Raw genomic sequence first — 20,846 nt, forward strand, 5'->3', positions numbered from 1 at the left:
CACACCGCTGTCAACTATAGGATTAGTAACGCACTATCCATACACACTGGAAAGCCGACATTTACTACTGCCCACAGTTTAGAGTAGTGCTGCGTTTAGTTGATTTCTTAATGTTCATATATTCCATTGTACATGCACATGCAGTACTTAGCAACGAGCTTCACTCCCACAATTTTCCCTTTGAGATGGCGTCATCCCTCAAAGTTTGATTAGAAGCGGTAGTTGGCTTTTTTGCAATCTATACGTCGTCGGCGCTATGACGCCTTAGCCCTTCATGCCCGCGTTGTACGACGTCGGTCTAAGCTTTCTGTGCCAAGGAATTATCCATACGATCATGTACGCTGCCCCTTCTCACAGTTGAGAATAAACGGATCCTGGAGTCAGGGTCTAGCAAACAAAGGATTGTATAGCTTATTGGAACACTTCCAGCTGTAGGGTTCTTTTCTGGGTTGCGTCGCTCAACGTGATTATATAAGGGGAGACAGTGCAAGAAGGATCGACAAGTTTGTACGAAAGTCCCGTTATATATTTCTCCCCCTCCTTCGTGTTCATGTTTGGTAGGGACAAATACGATGTGCACGTCCCGCCGCAGGTTACATGATGTCGTTCCTAAAATAAACACGTCTCCTGCGTGATACCATGTCTATCCTCATGGTATCGCTGACGTCGGATACGAGGTACAGTGTTATCTTTGTATATATAAGACTTCACATCTCTGCTTTCCAATAAGAATCACTCAAGCTCCATTCACCAAGCACACTCGCTACCAACACTCACTCACTCACACACCAACAAACCACCTTACTTCGACAACAAAAACAATCACCATGCGCTTCACCATCGCCACCATCGCCGCCATGGCCGTCTCCGCCAGCGCCACCGTACTCCCGCGCTCCGACCTTGGCGGCTGGAACGTATCCTACGTGCAGACCGGCGGATCCGACAGAACACACTCGGAGCACGTATACGGCGTGTACGCCAACGCGGAGCTCGCGGACAACATTGCCGTCGACTGCCTCTCGCAGACGACGAGCGACGGACAGGTGTTCTCTGGAAACGATCCTACGACCCTGACCTGCACTCCTGCGTCGTTCAGCTACGTGTACAACACCGATGGTATGTGTGGCATTCTCCTCCCACAATTTTCTGTTCGAGTCGTTTGTGTGCGCTCGTTTTTTTTTCTTTATGTTTTCGGTTTGCTGACTAGAACTTGCGATTAGATTCTACTTTGACCCTGACGCAGACTGTGGAGCTCAGCGGTACTAATGTTACTGTTAAGGGTACCTCGCAGCCCTTTACTACTAAGCTCGATCCTATCCGCGGAAAGGGTGGATCCGCTCACAACATCACTTTCCAGGCTACCACTGGTGTGGCGTAAATGCCTTGATCTGAGACTTGTAAAGTTTTGCGGGAGGGGGTGTAAAGAACCAGACAGATTATTCCGGGGCCAACAGTTGGAATGTACATCTAAAGGGGAGGAAAGCGGGACCGTCATAGAAGGCAATATCACCAAAGACAGAGAAGAAAATTAATAGCTCGAGGAGATTTTAGAATTGAGTCCCCCATTTGCGGTCGCTATTTCTCTTTTTGAGACGTGAGGTTTTCCATTTAGATGACGTCGAATTCTATGTAAACATCGCGAGAGTAGATGACGGCACTGTGCACCAGCCACCCATGAAGGGACATTGTGAGGACCGGTGTGACAATCATTGTAGAGACGAATGCTAAAGAGTGTAGTGCGAATCGACGTTGTAGCTCGGATGCATGGCGGTATTCAAAACTTCTATCGTGTGATGGCGCACTTTTTCTTTTCGTATGAATTCTCTCCATTGATCTTTTGCCAACAGTATTGGCCAGTATGTTCATGTTTGCTGAGAGAACAAATTCAATGACGAGAACCAGATTGACGGTTGTAAGGCGCTAGCGAACACGCTGCTTCCGGAGTCGCGTCCACACTCACCCAGCTATCCAACTTCAATCTGGTATTGTCAGACTAGCCATCAGAATAGCTGCAACGACCAGAGAGCCCCACGGAAAGAGCTGGTCTCTTCACGCCAATGCTACGGTAATCGACATCTTAGTCAACTTTCCGAGTTAGGCAAGTGGGGCAAGCGAACTGGCGAACATCCCATCTGCGCAAGCGTGCATAGTAGTGCATCGAATCGCCTGCAGAGCAGGGGCAATCAACTTTACGGCGAGACAGGTCAGGATATTCTCAGTCAGACAACCATCATCTGCACTCATCGCATCATTACAATCGAGTATGGCGTTGAAACAGACACGCTAATCCTCACCCGTCGCACGCGAAGATTGTGATCACCGAAAATCGAAAAGCGCACCGCGATGCCGCCTGTATATTGTGTACACTAGAACTAGAATGTAGCGCATCGTCATGAGTCTCAGCTACATGTATGTTCACCGACGTTAACACAACACTCATCAGTCAACGACGCTAGTCGTCGTACAGGCTTTCGACAACGAAGACCCTCGCTTCGAGATATGGCGCTTCATCTACCTGCAACAGCTACCTACACATACAAGCCTCTTTCTGCACGTCGCATCAGGCTCCTCAAACTACCCAAGAACGTCGATCCTCAATGTGAAGAAGCGCCTACTCTGGTAGATGTATCGTTGGATACGCCACCCGCATACGAAACAGTCTCCTACGTGTGGGGCGAGCAGATCAAATCATGCCTCTTCAACTTCAGCTCCGGTACATCGGTTGCAGTCACTCCAACTCTACGCACCACGATTGAGCGACTTCGCCCTCATTGCCAAACGTGCTACCTTTGGGTCGACCAGCTATGCATCGACCAGGCTAGCATCCCGGACCGCAATCAGCAAGTTGCTCTTATGGGCGAGATCTACAGCAAGTGCCAACGCGTGATGATCTGGCTGGGACAAGAAGTGCACCACTCCGGATACCTGGCATACTACTTCGACGACGGACTACCCCCAGAGCTTCAGCGAAAGACAAATCATACGCGCGTTTCGTCCTCCCGTTTAGAACAGCCTGATGCGCAATCCTTTGTCCGGTTCTTGCTAGCACTGACGTGGTTTACCAGGGCGTGGGTGGTGCAAGAGGCCGTATTACCTCCCAAAGCATCATGCTTCCTCGGCCCTTTCACCTTCTCCATCGAGGACCTCTGGGCCGTTGTAGTCCATCACAGAAGCGCAGAACGTTACTTTGTACAAACAGACTACAGCAGCATACGCCAGCATCCCGGATATCTAGTGCTGAATGAGATCATGCGCCTGCGACAACAGGCGCGATACCGGAGTAAGAAGAAGCACAACCCAGCAGTTTGCTTCTACCACTCGCTGTCCATCTTTGCTCCGAGGTGCATGACGACGAGTCGGCATGATATCATCTATTCCTTCTTGGGACTACAGAGAGATCCCCGTGTGCGCATGATACCCGACTACGATCTGGACTGGAGCGTTGTGCCTGTGATAGCAACGAGCACAATTTGTGAGGCGACAGAGAGTTTGAACCTGTTTGGTATGTTGCACCGACAAGCAGGTGATGAGAGTCGGTGGCCGAGCCTCCCATCCTGGGTGCCAGATTGGTCAAGAAGACTAGAGGCTGAACCCATGGTGTTTCCTCGGAGCTGGATATACTTCGACTCTGCGTCTGGAATGGCGCACAAAGCTAGGAAATCCAGTGGTCTACCTGCATCGCATCTGGTGGTGCGTGGCAAGATTATCAGCGAGGTGGCGCACACGTTTCCTTTCTCCCGGGGCAGTGGAGAGCCGCTCGCGAATCGCCATGGATGGGATGTTTGCTCTTACCTCAATATACGGCGTTTACATCATCTCCTGGGGAAGACATGGCTAAACGATACGACAGCCCCGCCGATAGTGCGTCTTCTGAAAGTCATTTTGGCCGACGGCTCTTTCACGCTGAACCAGAAGCTACGAGAGCATTGCAGCGAAGGCTTGCCGGATTCTGATATTGACGAGTTGGCTGCAACGTACTGGTCCATTGAGTCCCTGGCGAAACAAGAAGACACCGAGACGACGGATCGCTCCAAGATGGATGATGACATGGGCAAACGAGCGACGAGACTGCGTGACCACGCCCGCGCAGCCTGGGGAAGACAACTGATAGTCAGCCGCGATTGGAGACTAGGACTTGCGCATACAACAGCACACGAGGGAGACGTGATTTGCATTGTCCACGGTTCCAAAGTGCCGCTCGTGTTGCGCCGTCTTCAGAGTGGACGTTACCGCTTGATAGGCCAGTGCTACTTTGAGAGCGCCATGCGCGGCGAAGAGGTCACTTGGGGTGAAGACGATGCAAATGAATTTATACTTGAATGAGCAATACTTGTTGGCCCATCCAAGACGTCCTTCTGGCATGAGAACCTCGTATGCGACGTGCGAACAACCACTCGGTCACAATGTCTCGTGATGGATGTACACATGTTGACTTGAGGTTCCGTGGTTCCGCTAGCCAATGATAGCTAGCGGAGCCAGGTTTCTTCCCGTGTAAACTTCTCTCCATGGTATTGCGTGGACCCATGGGTGACGAGCCATTTATAAACGCTCTCTTACTATCCGGTTCCCCCCTTTGAAACAAAAGCATATCTATTCCCACTGCAGAACTCACTCACTCTTCCCATCACGATCCATCTTCACCCGCGCTCTCTCCTCCAATCTTATCAGCACCATGGATTTTGCTAAAAAGCAGTATACCAAAGAAGTTGCGCCGCGTTCTGTTTCAACACAAGAAGGCAGTCTTGACCATGTTCTGAACGTCTTGGTCTTGCACAATCATCCCTTCTTACTGGTCGGATGCGCAGCACAGCGATGGATGGGATCCAACGGAACCATGACGGACGTGTGCGAAATCGTGATCCGGAACGACGCCCTGAGCGCCATCACTTCGGACCTCCTTGCGACAGGAGAATGGGAGGGGGTCAAAGAATCCAAAGCAGAAGCGTCGGCTAGACACGACGACCCGATTTTCAAGTGTGACGCCGACGTCGTGTTCCGGCGGGTGCACATTAAGAATGGTAACGAGTTTGAATGGTTGGCTCTCTGGTCCGAAAACAGCTACCACATCAACGTGGATGAATGCGCTAGTATCCGGGTTCCTGATGTGTACTCCCGGTCGCCCATCTTAGTTGAAGATAGTTGGCACCCAGCCATGCATCGAGACAATGGTTGGTGGTATGGCCCCCGCGTGCATCCCGACACAAAAGTATCGAATCCTGCCAGCGCCCATCCGAACGCGATATTCTTCTCCTCCCTCCCTCGAGGAAAAAGCGCTGCACACGCGCACCCTATCCATATCCCAGCTCTTCCCGCCTATATCGATGCACTGGTCTATCACGTGACACATTACAAGGCAACCAGGCCGGGACTCTGGGCTCTTTCGTCGTGGCAGCTTCGGAACCTGACACGGTATTTGTACTTGGAGCTGGATCATCAACAGCTACCGCTTTTGATTGAGATGGAGGAGTATGAATTCATGGAAAGCTACCTCAAGAGATTCATCAGGAAGCCGAGGTTCGTATATCGTGTGGACGAGTCAGGTGAGTTTGAGACGACGAGGGTGAGAGAGTGGGATCCGGAGAGTCATCCCGTATGGTGTCGGGTGAGCAAGTAAAGGCAACGGATGTGAAGTTTGGGCGTCATAGTCTGAAGCTCTTGGTGCCTTACCATACTAATAACCTATGTGTAGCTGCGATCATTGCATGCTATAACCCCCGTGCTCCAAGTCTGATTCAAAACACCTTCTTCACAACTCAAGCCACAATTTAAACGCAGAAGCCTCCTGTCAAGCTCCAAGCACCGTTTCACCCCCGGCCCTCAACTCTCGTCCGCAGCATCGCCCATTTTCTCCATATCAACCTCGCCAATGACGCCCTTCAACAACTCGGGCACAATCTGCGCGGCATCGCCCTGAAAAAACCAATCGCCGTTGTACAGTCCGCCCGCAGGCACATCATTAGCATCCATATTGATAATCGCCACGCGCGCGCCTTTACTGCGCGCCAAGTCGACGTAGCCCGCAGCGGGATAAACCTTCGCACTCGTACCAATGACCATGATGAGATCGATACCCGCCTTATCCGACACAAAGGCATCGACGTCCTCCATGACCTTCTTGGGCAGGGCTTCCCCGAACCAAACGACGCCAGGACGGAGGAGGCCGCGTTGACACTTGGGGCAGTGGGGCAGGTGGTTGTAGTCCAGTTCAGGAATGGCGACGTTGACATCTGCAATGTCCAGTTCGCGGGCGGATGTAGTAGTGGGGTCGAGGGGTGCAGAGGAGCCGTCGTCGGCGGTGGGTATGGCGAGAGCGGGGACAATGGGATCGGTATAGTTATTCTTCTCGACATAGTTGCAGAAGAAATCTGAGCACTTGACGTCGAAGAGGGAACCGTGTAGTAACTTGAGCTGCTCAAGTGGGTGCTGTGCGCGGGGCGATAGGCCTGGTTGATAGTCGCATTAGCTATACACGCCATGACGATAGAAGGAGTTGGGGTAACGATGCTTACCGTCGACATTCTGACTCAGCGTGATGAAGGCGTCCTTCTTCCTCGCTAGCTCTGCGAGGGCGTAGTGGGCGGGGTTGGGCTTGGCTTGGAGGGCCATGTGTCGTCTGTAGCTGTAGAATTGCCACACGAGCCCTGGGTCGCGCTCGAACGCGCCCGGCGTGGCTAGTGATGTCGCGTCATGCGTCCTCCACAAGCCGCCAGCGCCTCTGAACGTCGGCAGGCCGGAAGAGGCCGATAGTCCTGCGCCCAAGAGGGCGAGGATGCGCGTTGACTTGGCGAGGTGCTGTTGGAAGCTTTCGAGGTCTTTTGGCGGGACGGCGCTGGGTTTGGCGGCCGTGGTGGCCATTCTGCGGATGAGGGTGGGGAGGATCACGGTGACGAGGGCGGTGGTCTTCTTCGCAGACTGTGTATGCGAAGAGAGGGACAGATTGGTGGTGGTGATACTGGTGTCATGTATGCGTTGTTTGTGACACTTCGGGTGACAGTAATGGGGGCCTGGAGGTGGTTGCGGGGGAAGCTGCAAGGTACGACGTCAGCTCTCTTCCCCACTAACTGCAATTCCCGCTAGCTAGCGCTGCCCACGACGTCGGGAAACGCCATGGTCTCTCCGACGTCCGGTAAACACCATGACTGTTGGCCTGAGACTGCTCCGGCCCACGACGCGGTCAGGGTTATCTAGGGTTAGGTTGGAGGGACGACTGTGGAATACAAGGACACAATGGAACACGACGTGGAACACAACGAGGAATGCGAGGACGTATTCTGCCGTGCCAGCGTCTGAACTCCGATTTGGCCAACCGCTGCACGAAACGCATCCACACCTACTCAAGGCTGGGGAAGGTGATGACCACCCGGAGAAACTCTTGCCCGCTACTAACACGCCCCAACAGTGACGCCCGGCATCACCGCCCTCGAGTACCACCACCGCCGCTGCGCCCTCGCCAAAGAAATCCCCCCAAACTCGGCCGCCATATTCGCTGCGAACGACCTGAAATACGCTTCCGGCGCCGTCTTCTACAAATTCCACCAGGATCCCGATTTCCTCTACCTAACCGGCTTCAAGGAACAAGATGCGCTGGCCATCATCGAGAAACACGAGGGCGAGGATTTCACCTTCCACCTCTACGTGCGGCCCAAGGACGCGCGCGTCGAAGCCTGGGAAGGCCCCCGCTCCGGCGTCGACGCCGCAACAGATGTCTTCAATGCCGACGTGAGCGGCAGCATCGACGACCTCCCGCGCCTCCTCCCCGACATAGTAAACCGCGCCCAGGCAATCTACACCGACCTGCCCCAGTCCCGCGTCTCAAAGAACCTGTTATCGCGCTACCTGTCCGGCGCAGAACCCTCGCGTACGGGCGGCATCTACACCGTATTTCGCGATGCGCCTGCCTCTATTCGGCCCCTCCGGCCCCTCGTCAACGAGCTCCGTCTGATCAAATCAGAAGCCGAGATCAACAACATGAGGCACGCGGGTCAGCACTCTGGCCGCGCCATCACAGATGCGATGCGACAGTCGTTTACCCGGGAAAAAGACCTAGATTCCTTCCTGGACTACTGGTTCAAGCAGGATGATTGTGATGGCCCGGCCTATGTCCCCGTCGTTGCGGGCGGCATCAACGCAAACACCATACACTACGTCTCCAACGACATGCGCCTGAACCCCAACGAACTCGTTCTCGTGGATGCGGGAGCGCAGTATGGTGGCTACGTCACAGACATAACGCGTACATGGCCTGTCTCAGGCAAGTTCTCGCCAGCCCAACGCGATCTCTACAGCTTGTTGCTTGCCGTCCAACGCTCGTGCATCTCCCTCTGCCGCACAGACTCGCACTTTACCCTAGATAAACTCCACCACACAGCTTCCAACTCGCTCGCTAGTGGGCTCAAAGATCTAGGCTTCGATATGACGAGCAACCCTACAGATGCTATACAAACTCTTTTCCCCCACCACGTCGGTCATTATGTAGGCCTGGATGTACACGACAGCCCTGGTCTGAGTCGCAGCAGGAAATTCGAAAAGGGCATGTGTGTTACGGTTGAGCCGGGGATTTATGTGCCGGATGATGAGCACTGGCCCAAGTGGGCGAGGGGGATGGGCATGCGGATTGAGGATAGTGTTTGTGTGGATGAGGAGAGTCCGTTTGTGCTTACGACGGAGGCGGTGAAGGAGGTTGTTGATATTGAGGCGTTGAAAGAGTGAAGAGGGGGAGAGTTGAGGCGATAGACAGATAAAGACAGATAAAGAGAGAGAAAGAGAGAGAGCTGAACCACACAAAAAGTGGATACTGCAGTTTCATCGTTCTGAGCTGCTACTAAACTATGACATGGTCATGTTTCTTGTTTGTTCTTTCTCTGTTCCGCTCGTATCTTCCTTATTACTTACTTGAATACCCCTTCTTCTTCTCCCAAACCATTACCATTTTTGGTTTACTTGCGTAACTCCCCCCCCCATGTCTAACATTTAACCGAGTTCTTGGTTTTAACTCGATACGATCGTTGTGTCAGCCAGCACAACAAGCGAATGTTCATGATAATATATTCAAACATTCTTCTTCTTCTTCTTCTTCTTCTTCTTCTTCTTCTTCTTCTTCTTCTTCTTCTTCTTCTTCTTCTTCTTCTTCTTCTTCTTCTTCTTCTTCTTCTTCTCCTTCTCCTTCTCCTCCTCCTTGCATGTCGAGACCGCCATCTTGGAATACATATGCAACGACTCGACAACTTTTCATCGAAAGTACAAGATACTCGATAACAATAACAACAACCGGGGGCGTTGTGGCGGAGTGGTTATCGCGCAAGACTAGAAATCTTGTTCCTTCGGGAGCGTCAGTTCGAATCTGGCCAACGTCGTCTCTTTTTTTTTCTTTTTTTGCTGAGTGAGAGCGGATGGGAAGAAGAGATGCTTCTGCTGCTCTATATTCGGGAGATTCTTTCTTTTCTTTTCTTTCTCCTTCTTCTCTCCCTGTTCCATGTTTTAATATTTGGTTGCTTTCTCGTTTTTATGTCCTTGATTCGCGAAAGGCGTGTTCGATTCTCAATTACTAGGCCTGGGTTGTCGCCGTTTGTATAGGTTGTTTAGCTCTTATCCATCCTCGTTGCTGTGGTACCTGAATGTGGAACCAAAGGCACAATTAAGCAATCACTGCCAAGATCCGAACATCGTAGCTGATAGCGGTAATGAAAAGAACCGACAGCATTCCCTCCCCTCCCTCCCTCCCTTTCACCAGCTATGTGTGGATATCGTGCGTTGTCGTTAGTCGTCGTGGTTAGAATTGCCCCCAAAACCTCCGTGTCGCGCAAACAACTCTTCACAACGCATGAAAATGGTAATTCCCCCACCCATCCAACTCATACAGAAATAGCTTCTCAGTCGGCTGATCATTATCAGGCCACGGCAAATACTTGTGATCGACTTTCGTACCCGCGACATAGGGCGGCGGCCTTAGCACCATGATGACCTCATCGGGAAACGCATCGGCGATGTCAGCCCAGACCAACGGCTCGCTCGTCTTGACGATCGAATAGATGAAATGGTAGGCGCGCGCCGCGAGCGCGTTGGTGTCGCACATGGCGCGGAGTAACGAGACGAGTTGGCGGACGGCTTGGATGGAAGGGGCGAGGGCGTCGCGGAAGTGGTCGGGGACTGAGATGGCGATCATGAGGACGGCGAGTGCTTGCATGACTGTTGTGAAGGAGTAAGAAAAACAAGGCTGCTTTAGTGAGGCATGTAGCAACATTTAAAAAGGTGATTTCCAACTTACTGTTATGGACGATTGTCCACCACGGCCCTTTCTCATACAGACTCTTGACGTGCGGCTCCGATACTAGTAGCGAGGCAACGTCCTGTGCCGCTCGCACACACGTATCCGCCACGGATTGATCGAGCGAATTGAAATCGTCAGTCCCGGCTTCAAAACAGCGTTCGACGCGACGGAGTGAGGGGCGCGTAGATAGTATCTTCAATCGGTAGTACTGAAGCTTGAGCAGGAATCCTTCGCGCTGCTGCTGCTGCTGCTGCTGCTGCTGTTGCTGCCTGTAAGAAGCGGGATTATTATTATTCCATTCCTGAGAACTACGCAGCTCGGGAAGGTGGTCGACGGCCCACTTGTCGAGGTCGCCGACGAGCGAGACGGTCGCTTGCTGTAGGTAGTCCCAGGACGGCGCTGATCTACGCTGCGTGTATAGGTTGGAGATGATTTGCTGCGTCAGCAGATTCAAGTTTGTATCGGCGTCTAGGAAATCGAGATTAATTGTGCCGGTCGCGGCGCGTTGTTGCGTTTGTTGTGGTTGTTGTTGTTGGTGTTGATCCGAAGAAGAAGCAAGGACGCCGGGGAGAGGCGTCGTAATGTCTTCGTTGGGTATGATACTCGGTCGGCCCGTGATGGAACTGAGCAGGCTCTCTAGGGAATGTAGACTCCACCAGGTGCATATCATACTTTGCCTTCGGGCGGCCGAGACGGTCTGGTCGTCGTGTTGTTGGACGTGCAGTCCGAGCGAAAAGGCTGCTCGCATCGCTATGCCTACCATTACCCAGGCCCTGCCGACCACTCGTCAGCATACGGTGTTACTCCCAGACATGTTGTAAATACGTACCGATTGACATGGCCGACAGTCATGTAATAAACCGCAAAAAGACCCGCAGCCTGCAAGCGTTCAGCATTCGGTCAGATGGGAGTTTAGCGCAACAGAAACTTGCCTGCGTGGTAAGGAGATCGGGGGTTGACAAGACGACAATGGTGTCATTCATGCTAAGCAATTGGAACGCGCGCGAAAGGTAGATGACGTGGTCCAGCTCGTCAGCTCGCCAGTCGGCCTGGATGAGGTGGGAAAACTTGGCGCCTATGGCGAAGACGAGGTTCACAAGCGCAAACCATTTTTCCGGGCAGTGTATCGCCTGGCCGTTGCGGACCAAAGTGTAGTACTGATGCAGTTGGTGTTCGATGGTTACGGGAAGGATGGGAAAGGAAGTCTGGACGGTCTGGGTATAACATCGAAACAGAAGCGCTGCAGTTTGTTCTGGCGGTAGCTCAAAAGGATTCCCGCAGTTTGTGAGCTTGATGCCTTCGTTGTCAAGATAGTAGTTGGTCAGGGAGATCGATTGTTGTTGTTGTTGTTGTTGTTGTTGTTGAAGCGGAGTTGCGGGAATAGACATCGGGGATGCATCGAAAGTTGGCGAAGGTGGCTGAGAGAGCTGCGTGGCGTTGTCACCACCTGGACCAACGAAGACGGTCTCGACGGCCTGCACTCTATTTCGGAGGATCTGCAGCCATTGCACTTCGGATATCTGACCCAGGAAACCTGCTTCAATTACATCGGGCTGCTCGCCTCCTTCTTCGCTGCCAGATTCTTCGGGTACAATGTCGTCCAGTCGGGGGAGTGGTGATTGGTCAGACGTGGGCGATGTCTCTGCTGCGACTGGCACATAACTAGACGGCGAAGCGAAAGGGTGCATGCGCGAGTGTTGTTGGTACTGTTGAGCTGTCGATGCTCGTGAAGAAGAGGACATGGAAACGGGAGACTCGATCTCGTCATCTGACTTGGCGGTATTAATTACACGTTGCGATCCATGGCTAGTTAGGTGTATTACTTACATCCTGGAGGGCATCTTCGATTCTGCGCCTGTCCTCGTCGCTGACGCGCAGACTGAGGTCTTTCAAGACAGATACGAGGGCCTGGTTGCGATCTTTGGCACTGCAGAAAAAAAGGTCAAACGCGGGACTGTGCAGCAAAGACAAGAAGACTGACGTTGCTAGACGATCTTTCCGGGGGCGCTCGTAAAGACATGTCTTGCCTGTCTTTTCGCAATAATTGCAACGGGGAAGGCCGCCACTACATTTGATCTCTAGCGTACTTGTGTCAGACAGTGATCAGGCGCGCGTGACTTGGGCATAGCTGTTGAAAACCCACTCCTTTTGTGGCAATTTCGACATGCTCGTTGTACCCTATCTCTATGTCGAGACTTGGGAGTTGTGGGCGGCGGGGCGCGTCGGGCTGGCAAGCGTGGAATGGCAACCTTGAACTGCGACCCATAGGGACCAGCTGTCGGGGGACCAGTTCGCCTGTCGTCTTGCATCGGGCCGCTCGCGGAAACTCACGCTGCGTGGTAAGGAAATAAGAATCATCTCAACGCATCTCGGATCGTGATTAATGCAAATGAACAGCCTGCGTCATGAGAAATAAGAGATTGGGGACGAACACTGCGGCTTGGCGGGAGGACAATTGAGGTGATTGGTCTCGGTGCAGAAGACCGTATAGCCAATGCTGAGCTTGCCCGCGCCTCTGCCCTAAGGTCTCAAGCTTGCGCCGCTATTACAAGGGGTCATGACAGCGTTGCGCTACGACTTGTCGCCATGTACATGGCAATCATGGCTTCTTGCTGTGGTTATCAAGGAGCTTCGTCGACCTGCAAACTCCAAGATCCGCACGCGCTAGTCGTCGGGCCCCTCTGCCGTTGTCCCCTCTGCCGTTCTGCCGCATCGCATCTGGAGTCGCACAATGCGCCACTAGGCGCCTTCGCAAATGCGGTCATGTTCCATCGGTGCCCGGCATGGCATTCAGCCCTGCCGTTGGGAGATTTCGATGCGGTTTGGCACATCCTCTTGCTCGTGACGCTAGCACTGCAATCACCACGCGCTGGTGATTGGTCAACGCTAGTCAGTTACTGCTCGAGTACGTAGCTCGATTCGAGAGACCCTTCACCGTACTTTACCGAGCTTTCTGGATCGTTTCTCCCAAAGTTCGCCTAAGCACGCCGTCTTCGTGTCGTTAATATTACTGTTCCCACTCTAGACTGAGCGAGACGGGGACGTAAGCGAAAATGCTCACCACCTCAACACTATTCCTACCTCTGTGAGATGGTGGAACACTCCAATGGACGTCGCGTTACGAGGCATCGCTGAGGCATTGTCGAGGCTCTTTTTCTAGAAAGTCAGATACCACAGACTCACATAGGAGCGAGGAACGACTGTCACTCTCGAGCGGCGAGGAAGCGGCACGGCTGTGCAAAGCCCTGCACGATTATCGGCAGTTGGAACCAGAAACTCGAGGGTGCGCATCGCGCAAGGAGTGGGATCAATCCTCATCTCCCGATGTGGTGAAAGAAGAGCGAAAAGAAAAGAAAAGAAAAACTAATGGATAAACTCAACACGTGAGTCGGAACGAGTTTTGAGCAAAAGCAACGAGCTGGCGGTCAAGGGTATCTTACAGCGAATCCTGTCAAGATCATGCGGGTGAGGTGTCCGTGTGCACGTGTGTGTTGCAGACACGCGACATTGGTTGCTGCTTTACTAGCGTTTCGTACGAGAATGACCTACCTGCCTTGTTCTTTTGGCCATCGAATATGTAATGTCGCAATTGCGAGGTGAGTGTTGTTTGTGTTGCGTTGATACAGGGTCTCACTAGCGTGGCCACGAAAGAGCAACGAATGGGATGGAATTCTTGGGAGAAAGGCATGTTTTCGATATGAGAAATTGATTTTGGCACAAAACGATTCGGCCTAGGAACGATCGCGATTCTCGTATGAATACGCTCATTGGCTTCTTCCCCTCGCTCAGACATACTCCAGCCAAATCCCGCCAACGTCACTCTGTCCTTCTCCACCATCCAGTCTCTCCCGGGTACCTCCCGCCTTTCCAGCCTTCGCATCTGTCGCGAGAACGACATCTCCATACCAAAATCCCCATTCTGCGATGCGCTTCCGCTCTTCCTCGTTCTTCGGCAAGCGTAGCACAATTTCCGCGCCACCCTTGAGCTTCTCAACTTGCTGCACGCGTCCAAGCAAGAAGCTGATTTCCCCATAGTCTTCTCTCCCAGCATAACCGATGATGCTTTCATACACAGTCTTTGTCTCGTTGAGCATAGCCTGATCCTGCACAATGATGCTGAATTGTCTGACCCCCTGCGCGCCACACGGATGTGCAGTCCTTGCCTTGTCCAGCGGCACACGAACACTACGCGGCGTGACATCGTGGCAGAAGAACGGCACCTTGCCTCTGATCCCCTGACCTCCCTTCTCTCCTTTGGGAAAGGTGACAGCCCACGCTACATCAACACCATCAGCTCTTTTCCGTCCGCCTTTGATCGGCTCTGAATAACTCTCTATCATCCATGTGCGGTTCTTCTCAGGTGTAAGAGAGTTTGTCAGGCACCAGTCTTTCCACCCTACGAAGTCGGCGTCTGGACCCCACCAATGGTCGCGTGCGAGGGACGGATTGATAAAGGAGATGAGCTCGATGTAGCATCCGTCCGCGAGAAGTATCAAGACGTTCGATGTGGCGCCATCGGCGTGGAAGCCTCCCGGAGTAAGTGTGAAGTTGTCTGAGAAAAACGGTGGTACTTCGGGTAGTTGCGTGGTCGGGTTGGCAGGGACGAAGAGGATTAGATGGTCCAGACATTGCTGTAATGGAGCCATGGTGAAGTGGTCTACCCGGTGCAGTGGTAACTAGCTTGAGTGTAGGAACAACGACGCGCTTTAATACCAAAGTATAGTCATACGAGATCTTTCGTGTTGATATGTGAAAAGATAGTGCACGCACGTGGAGTCATCGCATTTGGCCGATACGGAAGAGATCTACGGCGATTGCGGAGGGGGTACTTAGCTTCAGCCGTCATTGTGCTAGACCTGTGCATCACTTGCTGCTTCTTTGCCATGTTGTCTATAGCGACAAAAAGAGAGTGGAGCTCTCAGGACTTTGCAGTCTTCTTTGTTGTGGGTACAGAAGGATGAGGGCGCGTGGTTCGACAGGGAACAGTGGTGGGGCGGATCAAGCCGCTTCACACCAGCCGGCTGCAGCAGCTATCCTCGCCCGCGGTTGACTAAAAAACGCCGACTACAAAACCTCTGCTTTGCACAGGCTTAGGGCAGCGCAATAAAACAAAGTAATTAGAATTCTAAGTTAGTAGATCTATAGAGAATTACTACGTCTGTTTTCCTAGCTACTGTCTTTCTAAACTGCTATTAGTATTGCTGTGTAACGAAGCAAGAGAGAGAGGGCATGCATCGCAGCTAGCTTATTTTGGTGAGGATTTGGGGCATCAGTCAACCGCGTGCCTCGCTTGCAGCAGGACACTCTCGTATCATGACCATTGCCATTCCTATCGCATCAGCTGTGCATGCGGGCTTTGCGCATTCTGCCATTCTCGCGTAATTGGCCGCCATATGCACAGCGCATGTAGGATCAGTCAGTGTAAGCCATACGGTGCCCTGTTGGTGCTGCAGACCGCCCAACATGCGTTCATTATCGCATCTGACTTCTGTGCGGAGCGGGGTTGTCTTGCAATTATCTGACTTTGCGGTGGACGACGCGTCGTTGCGTTACGTGTTTTGAGCCTATGATTTGAAGACTGGAGGAAACACGACAGTACGGCGGATCGAAAGATGCACAGCGACTCAGATGTCAATGTCGACCAAGTCGATGCTGACGATGGTGAGGCTCAAGCAGAGATTGAAACACCAACGTCATCGGCCGTGAGGCCTCGTGTTGAAGATCACATTGACTCCTCTGAGGACGAGGTGGTCTGGAAGGGTCGATTGGATGTGCGAAATACTCATCCTTCTACGAAGAGGCGAACGAAAGCTTCGAGTATCCCAGGCGCAGAACCTTCATTCGACCGACAAAGCGAGGCTGCGAAAAACAAGGTGACTGCACCAGGTTATTCATACCCATATTCTTCTGCGTTCTACCAGCCATATGCGCAGTCTTTCTGGCCATATCCGCCATCTTATCCATCAATCTATCCGCCGGCCTACCCACCAGCCTACCCACCAGCCTATCCACCAGTCTACCCACCGACCTATCCGTGGTTCTATGCTTTACCTGGACCATACAAGATTCCGAATCTAATAACTCAAAACGGTCCAGCGCAGCAAAATCCCCGTGATGGAGAACAGTCTAACGTGGCTCACCTTGACGACCGAATAGGGCTTGAGACAACGATCACCCGTAACGGAAACCCCAGAACTAGGAGCGTCACGTTTTCTAGTGAGACCGCAACAACTGGCAAACAGCGGACTAAGTCGACGAGGAAGAAATCCACATTGATGAATGAAAACACACTCAAAGGAGATAAGCAGTCTGATTATGCTGTGTCGGGAAGCTTATCGTATGAGGGCCCGATTTCATTGTCTCGTGATGGCAATGATATCTGGGATGAGAATGTCGCTGAACCGGTTGTTAAAGAGTCGCCACCGCCACCAGAACCGGAGCCTTCCTCGCCACCAGATGGGGAGAAGAGCTCTGACTGGGGTTCGAGTTCGATATGGGGCGCATCTAAGAAAAACAAAAAGATAAAGAGAAAGAAGAATCAATTCGTTGAGCGAGATTCAACTCCCACAGCTCTATCCAAGCCTATAATCGAAGATGCCGCTTCTGTTGGCCAATCCGTCGCTTCTCATTGCGGATCACAAGATCATCCACTCTACCCTATTGTGGATTCTGCGTCAATCCTGGCTTCTACACGCCATAGGGGCCAGGATAAGCCTCTGGATGAAGTCAACCCAGAACACATCATTGAAGAAGATGCCAACAGGAGTCATGTGCCGTATCTAGCCATCGAAGATGCACAGTGGATGTCGAAGGACGCCGCAATTCATGAGTCTTTCTCGCAACGAGCACCGACAATCGACCTTGCTAGTGAACATATTGTCAGACCCGCAACGCATATCAATCCAAATAATTTGGTCATCCCGGTCACGGTCCAGAACAGCCATACCGCTTTCTACTCGCAGTTTTCAATGCCATCACAAATGAAGTGGCCTGACCATAGGACTTCTGTTGGAAATAGAAGCATGGATGTCAACAAGGTTGTCAGCGCAAAACGTTTAAGACGAAGGGATGGCTCGTATTCGATGGAGCTTTACTGCAACGAAGGGCCGTCTTCTACCAAGAAAGATGGCGATTATCAAATGCAGTGGCTGTAAGCGACTGGTGCTCAAACCTAGCGACGATCATCACTAACTCGATATCGCAGGCACCTGCAGACAAATCGCTTGAACCTCACAGAATTTGAGGTTTGTTGACCTACGCTCTCGTTCGATGTTGTGCAAAAGGGCAAAGACAAGGGCAACAGAAGAGCTAACATCTATTACAGGACGCTTGCTTGAGTGCTCCGGGAATCAATGGCAAAACAAAATTCGTATTGCTGACCCTTCTCGAACAGGTCCAAGCTAAACATCAAAAGCAGCTGTTCGATGGGTATCTCATCGAACCTGGTACAGTGCTCCGGTGCGATGGCAATTCTCCTGGTGACGCCGAAGTCATGCAGCCGTCTGCGACCTTTATGTGCTTTCCGTACCTCTCGGTAGATATGCGCAAGCGGACCGTTCATCCGCCTGTGCTTGGCCACCCGACCAGAAGTATACTGCAAACACTCTATCCATACGAATCGACTGCATTCCGTGAGGAACCTCCAAGCTTTTGTAGTGATCAGCCCGCAGCGTCAGATCGGGTTCTTTACGTTCCGCAATGTTGGATCGTGATTCTCAACTCTGGTAAGAATCCAACTGCTGTCTTTGTTTTACAGTCTAATTCTGTTAGATATTGTAATATCGTGCGCTGAGCTCGATAGTAATGACATTACGAAACCAGCGGTTTCGCTCTCGAACCACAAGAAGAAATTACCACTTGTTGAGGAATACCCGATCGAGGACGATGATTCTGATGCTTCGAGCATGACGAACACTTTCGATTCCCCATTGCAGAATGTCGATGCTACCACACCTCACGAAACGACAGATGGAACGATACCACAGCCACATGTTGCAGCTGATGATCTGAATGATCGGGATCGCATATTAACTCAGAACAACTCTTTCAATGTCGCGAAGCCCATCAGAATGCCCCCATCCACTCTAGGAGGTCCCCACGTCGATGCAGATCCCGCGTCCCTTGACACTACCAGTCCTGCCAACGACTTTCACAAAGCGCAATCCGAGGGCTTATCACTCACGATAGAAGAAGCCAGTGAAGTAGAAGAATCTATTCTTGCGGTACTGAATTCGTTGAAGGAGCCTCAAATGACTACTGAGTACCTGGCAAGGTTCAAATTGGAGATCTCTCGTATACTCGGGATATGGAGTCGCGCCCCGCAGAGAGCGCAAAGGCGCGAAGGTAGGATTTTAGAGCGGTTGCAGGACGGTGTAGCTCGTGCGGGACTACTACGCGAAATGTGCGATCTTGAGTCAGAGAGCAGAGAGTTCTCATCAAACCTCACGTACCGCGATGCTATACTTAAAGCACTCGGTATTGAGGACTCATCATTACAGAAAGAGCTGGAAAATCTTGGCGATGTGGTCAAGATTGCTATGACTCTTTTCAAAGGCATTCAAGACACAAATACTGCAAAAGCAACTGGATTTGCAAAGGGAACACTCGAGATCGTCAAGCCGTTCTTGACCTGGGTATTGATCGACGCGGGGATAGACCAGAGGGTCAATGTAGAGCGTGTAGCAGCTGAGTATCTACATGCGATGATGCAAGAGATCGAACAAAGTCTCTGTCAGAGAGATGAGCGTTCTTACACGTCTTCCAGAGAACTCACAATTTCTGATCTAGAGCACTTATTGTCAACTCCAGGCCGAGTCGGGCCATGGGTTGTTACGACGCAGGTATTGTTGTCCGTTGGAACAACGTCGAACAACCAATTGCCCGAGGATCCGGTCCTTCAAGCTCAGAGAAGCGTAGTTCAAACTGCGATTCATGATCTATTTGCACACTTGAAACGTTTTGTTGGACTCTACGTTCCGTGTAATTATTCACACTCGGTGTGTCACAAGATCTGGGGCTCAATGGCACAGCTCAATCATGTACGTAAAGCATCTACGATACTTCCAATCCTTCCATTATTCAATCGCTGCTCATTCCGCCATTATGTAACGCCCAGTCATCTTTTATAACATATCGTCTTTATTCTAGTGCAAGGCACATCTATACTAACGAAGCGAATAGTACGCGACACTTTTCTTCCAGGAAAAACAGAATGGGAGTCCTATTTATCTCATACGTCCTCTCGAAGAGAGTTTTACACAGACTCATAAGATCGGGAGGCCAATTGAACCAATCGAATCTTGTTTCGAGTGCCAAAATGGACGACCGTACAAGTCGCAACAAGACGCTATGAATCACCTCAATCAATTTCACTATAGTAACAGCTCGTTGAGAGATAAACGAACAGTGAGTAGTCATTTTGTGCGTACCGAAATCGCTGTTCGCAACGAGCGAGTCAGCAAGCAGCAACTACAGCTACTGCAAATATGCATAGAACACCTTGAAGAGTTGGTCATACGAGGCGAAAAGCTATATCTAGGGATTGCTGAGGACAAAGGAAAAGACCGCCGGCAATATCAACTACCTGATGGATTGATTGATTGTTTCGAAGATACAGCATTTCTCTTGATGCAAGCTACATCATCTGTCGTTGCTGTAAGAAACGAAGCAGACACATGGAAGAATACTTTCGGTCAAGCAATTGACGATTTGGAGACCCCTTCTTTACAAACCGCACTCGAGAAAACAGGCAAGCTGGCAGAGTCTGGCCGAGCCTCTATGACCAAAGCTGAAAAGGCCTTGATTCTTACAGTAGGCGAAGACATCATGGGCAGTATGGGCAGTACGGGAAATGCAGGACCGGAGTTGCTGGTCTCAGTCCTGCTCCAGAATATTGGAAAAAGAAGTCCTTTAGATGGCGTAGAGATGGATATCAATCAGCTCTATCAGGAGTATACTTCGAAATTGGTAAGTAAAGCATGCCCTAATTGACAACTGCCGACCTGATCATCTCTAACACCTATGGAGTTGATTTGGCTAACACCAACGCTTTAGCAATACCAAATCAACCAGTTCCCTCGCAAACGTCTTCTCAGAACCATCCACAAACTCCAGGAAGAGCTCACTGTAGTTCAGCTCGTGAACTCTTGGCAACAGAAGGCTTTCGATTCCTTACTACAAGTTCTCGACCCACAAACATATATCAAACCTCCGCTCGATCGCGACAGTCTTTACCTACCGGAGTCGGAGTGTATCAATGACAGTCTCAAACTCTTACAAGTCAAAGCTGTGGAGCTCAAAGCTCTCGAGAATCGGACCCAATACCTTCGAGAGCAACTGAAGCAGAGTGTGGAGATTCTCGAGGAAGACCATGGCAAAGCTATCTTGGTGTTCACTATGATCACCACCATCTTCCTCCCCCTGTAAGTGCATTTTATCATGGCATATCGACGCAGGCTAACTTATCCGAGCTCATTTGTTACAAGCTTTTTCGGGATGAACATGTCTGACATTCGCAACACTGATAGCACACAGGCCTTTTTCTGGGCTATAGCCATCCCAGTGACGGCAGGCATTGTCT

The 20,846-nt window shown here is 51.4% G+C and overlaps 8 protein-coding genes and 1 non-coding gene across 9 annotated transcripts; 6 read left to right on the forward strand and 3 right to left on the reverse strand.

The window, feature by feature from the left end:
• Positions 1-857: 857 nt before the first annotated feature.
• On the forward strand, positions 858-1,378 carry J4E82_010355 (uncharacterized protein; the record flags this gene model as incomplete). The annotated part of the gene is made up of 2 exons (XM_051736570.1): positions 858-1,116; positions 1,221-1,378. 2 exons carry the CDS (start codon positions 858-860, stop codon positions 1,376-1,378), a joined length of 417 nt encoding a protein of 138 aa, XP_051583671.1.
• A 1,121-nt stretch (positions 1,379-2,499) lies between these two features.
• On the forward strand, positions 2,500-4,323 carry J4E82_010356 (uncharacterized protein; the record flags this gene model as incomplete). Its single annotated transcript, XM_051736571.1, has 1 exon — positions 2,500-4,323. One exon carries the CDS (start codon positions 2,500-2,502, stop codon positions 4,321-4,323), a length of 1,824 nt encoding a protein of 607 aa, XP_051583672.1.
• Positions 4,324-4,834: 511 nt separating this feature from the next.
• Positions 4,835-5,614, forward strand: J4E82_010357 (uncharacterized protein; the record flags this gene model as incomplete). The annotated part of the gene is made up of 1 exon (XM_051736572.1): positions 4,835-5,614. The coding sequence occupies one exon, from the start codon at positions 4,835-4,837 to the stop codon at positions 5,612-5,614; it is 780 nt and encodes a 259-aa protein (XP_051583673.1).
• A 203-nt stretch (positions 5,615-5,817) lies between these two features.
• On the reverse strand, positions 5,818-6,855 carry J4E82_010358 (uncharacterized protein; the record flags this gene model as incomplete). The annotated part of the gene is made up of 2 exons (XM_051736573.1): positions 5,818-6,443; positions 6,510-6,855. The coding sequence occupies 2 exons, from the start codon at positions 6,853-6,855 to the stop codon at positions 5,818-5,820; spliced, it is 972 nt and encodes a 323-aa protein (XP_051583674.1).
• A 280-nt stretch (positions 6,856-7,135) lies between these two features.
• On the forward strand, positions 7,136-8,709 carry J4E82_010359 (uncharacterized protein; the record flags this gene model as incomplete). Its single annotated transcript, XM_051736574.1, has 3 exons — positions 7,136-7,141; positions 7,195-7,276; positions 7,400-8,709. The coding sequence occupies 3 exons, from the start codon at positions 7,136-7,138 to the stop codon at positions 8,707-8,709; spliced, it is 1,398 nt and encodes a 465-aa protein (XP_051583675.1).
• A 563-nt stretch (positions 8,710-9,272) lies between these two features.
• J4E82_010360 lies at positions 9,273-9,353 on the forward strand. The gene has a single exon. It is a non-coding gene; the product is annotated as a tRNA-Ser (tRNA).
• A 458-nt stretch (positions 9,354-9,811) lies between these two features.
• On the reverse strand, positions 9,812-12,433 carry J4E82_010361 (uncharacterized protein; the record flags this gene model as incomplete). Its single annotated transcript, XM_051736575.1, has 5 exons — positions 9,812-10,185; positions 10,265-11,017; positions 11,196-12,039; positions 12,095-12,194; positions 12,411-12,433. The coding sequence occupies 5 exons, from the start codon at positions 12,431-12,433 to the stop codon at positions 9,812-9,814; spliced, it is 2,094 nt and encodes a 697-aa protein (XP_051583676.1).
• Positions 12,434-14,052: 1,619 nt separating this feature from the next.
• Positions 14,053-14,913, reverse strand: J4E82_010362 (uncharacterized protein; the record flags this gene model as incomplete). The annotated part of the gene is made up of 1 exon (XM_051736576.1): positions 14,053-14,913. One exon carries the CDS (start codon positions 14,911-14,913, stop codon positions 14,053-14,055), a length of 861 nt encoding a protein of 286 aa, XP_051583677.1.
• Positions 14,914-15,730: 817 nt separating this feature from the next.
• Positions 15,731-20,692, forward strand: J4E82_010363 (uncharacterized protein; the record flags this gene model as incomplete). Its single annotated transcript, XM_051736577.1, has 7 exons — positions 15,731-15,734; positions 15,845-17,417; positions 17,472-17,511; positions 17,592-17,991; positions 18,038-18,930; positions 19,448-20,233; positions 20,321-20,692. The coding sequence occupies 7 exons, from the start codon at positions 15,731-15,733 to the stop codon at positions 20,690-20,692; spliced, it is 4,068 nt and encodes a 1,355-aa protein (XP_051583678.1).
• Between the last annotated feature and the right edge of the window lie 154 nt (positions 20,693-20,846).

The sequence above is a fragment of the Alternaria postmessia genome (assembly GCF_024291825.1).
Source record: "Alternaria postmessia strain BMP 2775 chromosome Unknown scaffold_121, whole genome shotgun sequence".
NCBI classification, from domain to species: domain Eukaryota; kingdom Fungi; phylum Ascomycota; class Dothideomycetes; order Pleosporales; family Pleosporaceae; genus Alternaria; species Alternaria postmessia.